The sequence below is a fragment of the Puma concolor genome, chromosome D1 (assembly GCF_028749965.1).
Source record: "Puma concolor isolate L17-30 chromosome D1, mPumCon1.1.hap2, whole genome shotgun sequence".
In the NCBI taxonomy this organism is placed as follows: domain Eukaryota; kingdom Metazoa; phylum Chordata; class Mammalia; order Carnivora; family Felidae; genus Puma; species Puma concolor.
In genome coordinates this window covers 108,967,883-108,975,475 of record NC_141676.1, presented here as the reverse complement: position 1 = coordinate 108,975,475, position 7,593 = coordinate 108,967,883, and the positions used below count along the sequence as shown (strand labels likewise).

The window sequence follows — 7,593 nt, the reverse complement described above, 5'->3', positions numbered from 1 at the left end:
TGAATACTTCATAAAAGAATTTTGGAAAATCATGGATTCCTTTGGACATTTTAATTTGTCATCTAAAACTTCTGATCATAATATTTGCAAAGAATGACTTGTAATTTCTCTATTACAAATAGGATATTCCCTATCATGTATGTACGTTAAATGTATTAGTCAAAAAATCAGATTGATAGATTTAGTTCGTTCAATTTATATGTCTTCCATACTACCTATCAGGCAAATGCAGTTCAAATTGTTAATCAAAATAGACAAATTGGGTTTATGTTTTGTGTTAAAAAGTCTGGATTCATTTTTCAATTTAAATAATTGAAATAAATTGAATACTTGTATCTCTGTGACAACTATCTCACTTCTCAATTCTAATTCTAAGATAAATCAATGTCCAGATAGAGAGCCTTAAAATGAGTCTGTCTCCTGGAGGAAATATGGCTCTGTCCCATCAATGTCTCTTACACATGATCTTTATGCTTTGCTGTCACTTTGTCAGGGATTATACAACCTCACGGTATTCCTTTGTCTGGTTCTCCAAAGGTTTGTATGCCCTGAGTTTGTATGCCCATGGTTGGTGAGGATTGGTAAATATAAGTTCCTCTTATGTAAAGTAGGAGAAATGCACAGAGAGGTGACAAAGAATTTTAACCTTAGATAGGTACATTTTCTGGAAAAGTACACATGGAGGTTGAGGATTTGGGAAATGATTCCTTGAAAGCTATACATACTCATATATCCCTGGAAACAAAATCTTAATATATTTTCAGAGATCTCAGTCCCCCATTTTGAAGACTGCTGGTTTAGATAATCTGCATGATTTCAGTATTTCCAATACTGAAATAGTGAATCGAAATATATTTTCTACCCTATATCTGTTCCACTATGTTTCAGTTCTCCTCTAAGTTCCTAGAATAGTAGCATAAATTCATCTTCTCTTGCCGATGCGCCAAACATTTGAAGATTTTCTGATGCATCCGTGGTGTCTTTCTATCTCTAGGATTAATATTTCAAGTTCCTTGAATTGTTCATTATCTATTACTGTTTTCAGCCATTCATTCACCTTCATGATTATCCTCCCATAAAGAATACTCAAACTTACCAAAATTGTCCTGACTTTTGATGTCCAAAACAGTATCGTGCTTCTGCTGTTAGAGATAAAATACTAATCTTAGTGGTTTTCTTTATAATGTAAACAACTGCCCCTTACTGAATGCTTCGTATATGCTTAGTGCATACAATAACACTGCGGGAAAGATACTGCTTTTATTTTCATTTTATAGATGAGAAACTGAATCAGAAAAAAAAAAAAAAACTAGGCAGCTTGAACAAACTCTGGAGCTTTAGTCACTACTTTGTTGATTAACTAATTGCTGGCTGGGCCAGCAGTTGATGTAACAGCAGCCTGATGACTTACAGACTGTGCCTCTGTGGGGATGCAGGGCCCAGGGTAGTCTAGACACATGGTTAGGGAGGATGTCAGGGTCTGAACATCCTCTGGCAAAGTCCCTGTAAATGTGAGGAGCCTCGTGTGTGTCCTGCTGCCCTGTGGTCTAGAATGACCTGCCTAGGTAACTTGGTGCTTGGAGGGCTTTGCAATCTGGACTCTACTCAGTTCAAGGAAGGTGCAGAGTGTGGACTGCTGCCGGGGGCAGGGGAGACCCCTGAAATGGGGCTTTGCATCTCCCCTCCTCTACTTCAACCAAACAGCTGTGCTTTTCTCTAGTTTGACTTGTTCACACCTGTGGATAGAGATAGAAATAGAGGTGTGTGTGTGTCTGAGAGAGAGAGAGGGAGAGAGGGAGAGAGACCAACCACCAGTTTGAAAAGAATACTAACTTTGGAATCAGTTTGCTTGGGTTTGATCTCCATAATATACTTACTCTTAAGTGACCCGGGCATTATCTTTAGCTGCTCTGAACGTTACTTTCCTCTCCTGACATGTAGAGCAGGTAGTCAACGTTTTTTGTTGAGCAAATGAGTGAATGAATGAATGAATGAATGAATAAATAATTTTGTATTTTGGCAAAAATAACCTTGCAAAGTTCGGTTGAGGATTAATACTATTACAGCCTGGCACATAGGTATTTTGAAAATCATAATACTCCCAGCATTTGTTGTTACTGATTCAATGCTTTCTTTTGGATTGACATACCAGGTGCCCATCTGGCACTTCTCTCTACACTGGATGGAGATCCCTCATCAAAGTCGAGAGTGAGTATTTTATGTGGCTGAGTATTTGGAGTCTGCCTAAGTCAAGAGGGCCTTTCCTATTACAAAGGGAAGACTCCAGGAATCTCAGAAGCTTCTTGGCCCTCCCAGTCTTGAAAGTGTGGCTCAGTAAGTTTGGTGGCAAAAACAGTGGCAGCATGTTGTCTGGAAGAGACTTGCCATCGTGCCAGATGTTCCAAAATCACGTAGCAACTCAGTGGGCTCCGTTCCTACAGATGAAGAGGTGTGTGAGTTTGCGGTCACTAGTGTTCCTGGGTCTCGAATGCCACTGCCTAGTGACATCAAGTCTGTGTGCCCATTCATTCTCTGGGTAAGAACAAATTATGAACCTATAGCTTACTCTTCCTGAATGAGAAAGGAAAAGAAAAGTGTGCTTGGCTTTTCACCTGAGAATTGATGTCTTTACCTAAATCATTTCCTGTTAAATACCATTGTCTTGTGGACCACATTCATCTGCTGTAGAGTATAAATTCTCCAGGGCAAGACCATGTCTTTTATTAGGTTGAGTAAAATGGCACAGACACTTGTAGCAGTCGTGGGATAACAGATGGTTATCATTTATAACAAAAGAATAAGAACAATGGCAGCCTACTCACATATCCCAGAAAGTTGGTGTACCAAAGGAACCCCGTTGTATATACATGTTTATGTATTTATATTTATAGAGTTACATATGTTGTAATCCCCTTACAACATATTGCAAAGGTACGCATGTTTTTCCCTGGGAAAACCTGATAACTCATACTTCCAGGTCTAGAAAACAGATCAGTGAGAGTTAATTCTAATTATGTAAAGATTCTTTGCTTAACAAGACAGTGCTTCTAAAGAGTCTCTTTAAATAGCCAGATCTCTTTTTGGAATATTCAAAATTGGATTTGCCTTACAAAATGTTGATTAGACTCAACTTTTCAGGAGCAGAGAGAGTGTACAAAAATGGGGCATCACATGGCAGGTGTTAATGGTGGAGTCTCACTTAGTGATCACAATGAGAACAAGGTTCACCATTGCATCCACTGAGCCCATCACAGTCAGAATGTCCAAATATGGCATTGGGTGCCCTCATTCGAGGCAGGAAGGCTAAGCCAGCTTTGGGGTCACTGGCCACCATTAACTGTGTGAGTCTGGCAGCCAAGGGCATTAATCTGTGCTCTGAAATGATCTTGAATTATTCAGCATGTACCGATACTAGCTTAAATAGGGATCTTTTTTTTATTGAGACAATTATGAAGAAAAATCTGATGGCTTTTCTTCAAATAAATGAAAACAGAATTTTGAGGAGAAATGCTGCATTTCTGCCTTCAAATTTAAGTCATGAGCAAGGAGAGGAATAGGAGAAGTTGGAGTAGGACCAGGGTCAAAAGGGACCCCCAGATTGTAAACAACCTTTTACTCGCAGTGTCAAACTCTCTTTTTTAAATAAAACCCTCTGCTTGCAACCAGGTAAGGAGGTGTCAGTCATTCCTACTATCTCTCAATTCAGATGCATAGCTGGAAAAAGCAGTATTGACTGCATCACTCAAACTTGCAAGTAAATATTGTACAGGCATCGTGTTAGACTGAAAGATGGGAATAAAACAAGATGGAGGGAAGAAGGAAATGCACGTTGTCTAAGACAACTGGATGCTTTCAAAGATCACACGGTGTCTTGAGGTGCTGTTCCACGCCGGTTTCTCTAGTAGAAAAATGACAATACTTCATTTTAAAATTGGCCATTGTCACCAAATACACGTTCATGTTTTGCCAAGGGTTCTGAACCAAGAGTTGATTAATCTCTGCCTAGATTTGGGCAGGCTGATGCGAATCTTCCAGGAAGTGTTCTCCCTTTCCCTTGTGCTGAGAGGCTGTTGTTAACACTGTGGTAAACTAAGGGGTAAATTCAGAATTTTCTGTTTCCTTCTGCCCTCCTCTTAGTGAGCGTTGTCTTCCTGCCTTGTAAGCCTTGCATGTGCTTTGTGTGCTCATGAGTGTCTAGATTTTGAAAGAGAAAGAGTGTTTCATATACCGAGTGGGTGTCGGGCCTGAAGACCAACGTGTGAGCGAGCAGGGTGGGATCACGAGCCGGGCGGAATAAGAGAGAAGTCGGAGACTCTGGGTGGAGAGGAGAACAGTTGATTTGCAGTGTTGGACGTTAAATGCACGTTCCGTTTGTCGTTTCATGTTTTGCCACCCGAGTTCTGAAATGCCCCTCTCGTTTCTCACCTTCACGCAGTTTCTGCCCGGAGCCCGGGCCAGGATAGACAGGCTCCCAGAGGAGAGCCAACCTCATATCGGAGACAGGAGGGGGAAAAAAAAAAAAAAACCAACAACAAACCCTCATGTGTACGGGGGGGGGGGGGGGGGGGGGAGATGGCTGTCTAGAGTGTTAAAAAAATGTGTTGCCGGGACCATGTGGCAAAGGGTCGTGGGCGAGGAGTCGGGCAGCCCCAGAACTGAAGCTTCGGCCCTTCGCAGGCAGAGCAGGGCGGAAGGTGGGTTGCTCAGAGCGCGCTGCTGGGGTTGCTCCTGGTCGGTGGCCCCTGGCGGGGACGCAGAGGGAGTCTGGGGATGTGTGTGGCCGAGGCGCGCTCGGCCAGGCCTGGGTGTTGGGGTATGAGGGTGGGGTGGGGGCCTGAGGGGTGGCTCGGAGCCCTGGCGGTGGCTGCCTGACGTCACCGGCCTCTCTGGCAATAGGCTGCGAGCTGAGCTCCCCGAAGCGGCGGCGGCGGCGGCGGCGGCGGCGGCGGCGAGGCTCGGTCTCCGGCCCCTTCACTCCGCGCCTTCTGCAGCCGCCACTGCAGCCGCGCGGCGGGGGCTCCCTGCCCGCAGCCAGCCGGTGGCCCCAGGTAAGGGACGGGGTGCGGCTGCAGGCTCCGGGCCGCCGGGGGGCCCGGGACGCCCGCGGGCAGGACGGCTCCCGCGGCCTGCGCAGGCCCCCCTGGCGGGAGCCGCGACCCCCACCCTGCCCAGCCCCGGCTCGCGCGCCTCCTCTCCGCTCCGCACTGCAACAGTTAGCAGCTGCCTCCGGAGAACGGCGGGGGGCTCTGCTGGGTGCCGCGCCCCCCACCTCTGGTGCCCGGGAAGAGCCTCGAGCTGGGGCCGGGAAGGCAGGAGAGAAGGTCCGTTCGCCAAACTTTGCAGACGAGAACCCTTAGCCTTCCGTTTCCAGTCCCCCTAGAAAGGAGCAGGACACTGCCCAGTGCGGGGCACCGGGAGATGGGGACAAGGGGGCGTTTGCGGGGATGTGCTTTAGCTGAAAAAGGTGTTTCAGCTGCTTTTTTTTTTTTTTTTTTTTTTGGTTGGGGGGAGGTACCAGGGAAGAAGGCTGGAGAAAGGATGGAGCGCGATCCTGCGCGTCAGCTGTGACCACGGACAGAGGCGGAGTAGGATGTGGTTGTTGTGGTCCCCCAGGGGCGCGGGACTTAAGGGACCTGAAGCCGGCCAGGGAAGGAGAGTCTGGAGGGGGAGGGAAGAGAAGGGAGCACTGCGTACCGGAGTCGGCTCGCTGGGCTGTGGGGGGTGGGTGCTGGGAAGGGCAGGATCCACGGGAATACGTCCACTAGGAGGGCGAAGGAAAGAGGCGAGGCGGCGCTCTGGGAAGCGGGGACCACGTTCCCCGGCGGCCGTGTGTCGGTTGCAATTAGAAAGTTGTGGCGGGCGCTGGAAGGCTGCCTTATCTGCTGAGTAATCCGTGCCTCCGCGGTGCCGGCGCAGACCCCTTCCCGGCGAGCGGCGCGAGCACGAAGCCGGCGGCGGCTCGGGTGCGCGGTCGGGGGGCGGGCGGGCCGGGGTCCGCGGGCCGGGCCGTGGGGACGGCGGGCGGCGCCCCGCTGGGGCAGCGTGCCCGGGGGGGCCGCTCTGCGGGGCTGGCGGAGCCTCCCGGCCCTCCGCACGGCCCCGGGCAGAGGCCGGGGTCCTAACTCAGCCTGTTCTCTTTGCAGCCTGGTGCCTTGGGAAAGGAAAAGGGCGCGCGGACTCGCGTTCCAGGCGGGGCCGGAGAGGATCTCCTGCGCGCCGCTCGCCTCCCGGCCGGCTCGCTCGCCCGCCCGCCCGCGGTGGCCCCCTCGGCCCTTGGCTCGCGCGTCATCCTCTCCCGCACCAGGGAGTAGTTTGGGGTGGCGTGGGCTCCGTCCTCCTCCTGGCTGGTGGGAACGGTGTGCCCGGGAGAGGAAGTGTGGTGGGCCCGGCCCCTCCCCGCCCAGTGCCGATGAGTGCCAGGGCGCCCAAGGAGCTGAGGCTGGCGCTGCCGCCGTGTCTCCTCAACCGGACCTTTGCCTCCCCCAACGCCAGCGGCGGCGGCAACGCGAGCGCCCGTGGCCCGGGTGCAGGCGGCAGCGGCGGCGGCACCTGCATCACGCAGGTGGGACAGCAGCTCTTCCAGTCCTTCTCGTCCACGCTGGTGCTGATTGTCCTGGTCACCCTCATCTTCTGCCTCATCGTGCTGTCCCTCTCCACCTTCCACATCCACAAGCGGAGGATGAAGAAGCGGAAGATGCAGAGGGCTCAGGAGGAGTACGAGCGGGATCACTGCAGCAGCAACCGCGGCGGCCGGGGGCTGCCCCCAGCGGCGAGCGGCCAGGCCCCCGCCCCTGCCAAAGAAACCCGGCTGGAGAGGCAGCCCCGGGACTTCGCCTTCTGCGCCCCCTCCGACGCCTCCTCTTCGTCTTCGGCCCCCGGCCTCCCGTGCCAGGGTGCCCGCGCTCCTCCTCCTCCTCCTCCACCGGCCCCCAGTCCGCAAGGAGCACACGCGGCCTCCGCCTGTTTGGACACCGCTGGCGAGGGCCTTTTGCAAACGGTGGTACTGTCCTGATTGTTGAGCCCCTCTCTCCTCTCCTCTCCCTCATGTCCAGCATCTTGGCCTTCCTTGCTTTTATCCCCCTCCGTCCTTCCCCTCCCACTTTTCTCTGGCTTCTCTTCCCTCTTCCTTCTTTCCGTATCTGCCCTCCCCTCACTCTGTTTCTCCTCCGCCGAGGCACTGTGCGGTATTTGTAAATATTGGGCAAGGAAAGTCTCGGAAGAAGAAATAACGCTGATAATACTTTATTATTAATATTTATAGTAATTATTATAATACTAATAACAATCCAAGCGCATGACAAATCACATAATTTCTCACTGTCAATGAACGATGCGTCTTCCCTCTCCACCCTGCACCCCCCCCCCCCCCCCCACACACACACACTAAGGAGGAGAAACCGCACAAGCTACCAAATATGAAAAGAAGGCATTGATTCCCGGAGCAAAGGGAGTGGAGGGGGCCCGGTGTTTTGTACATAGCTGTCAAGTTAAGGTTCAGTTAACTTCCTTTCCTTCCACCCCCCCCACCACCCTCCCCCATCCCCCATAAGCTTTCCCTTTTTCTTGAGCTGCCCTCCCTTCCCCATTCCTACC

General features: G+C 51.0%; 1 protein-coding gene across 1 annotated transcript; it reads left to right on the top strand.

The window, feature by feature from the left end:
* The first annotated feature begins 6,300 nt into the window (after positions 1-6,300).
* CD1H11orf87 (chromosome D1 C11orf87 homolog) lies at positions 6,301-7,130 on the top strand. Its single transcript, XM_086679181.1, has one exon. It carries the CDS (start codon positions 6,410-6,412, stop codon positions 7,010-7,012), a length of 603 nt encoding a protein of 200 aa, XP_086535307.1. The 5' UTR covers positions 6,301-6,409; the 3' UTR covers positions 7,013-7,130.
* The last annotated feature ends 463 nt before the right edge of the window (positions 7,131-7,593 follow it).

Excerpts from the sequence above, each read along its gene's own strand:
- CD1H11orf87 (XM_086679181.1), top strand. The coding sequence starts at position 6,410 with ATGAGTGCCAGGGCGCCCAAGGAGCTGAGGCTGGCGCTGCCGCCGTGT.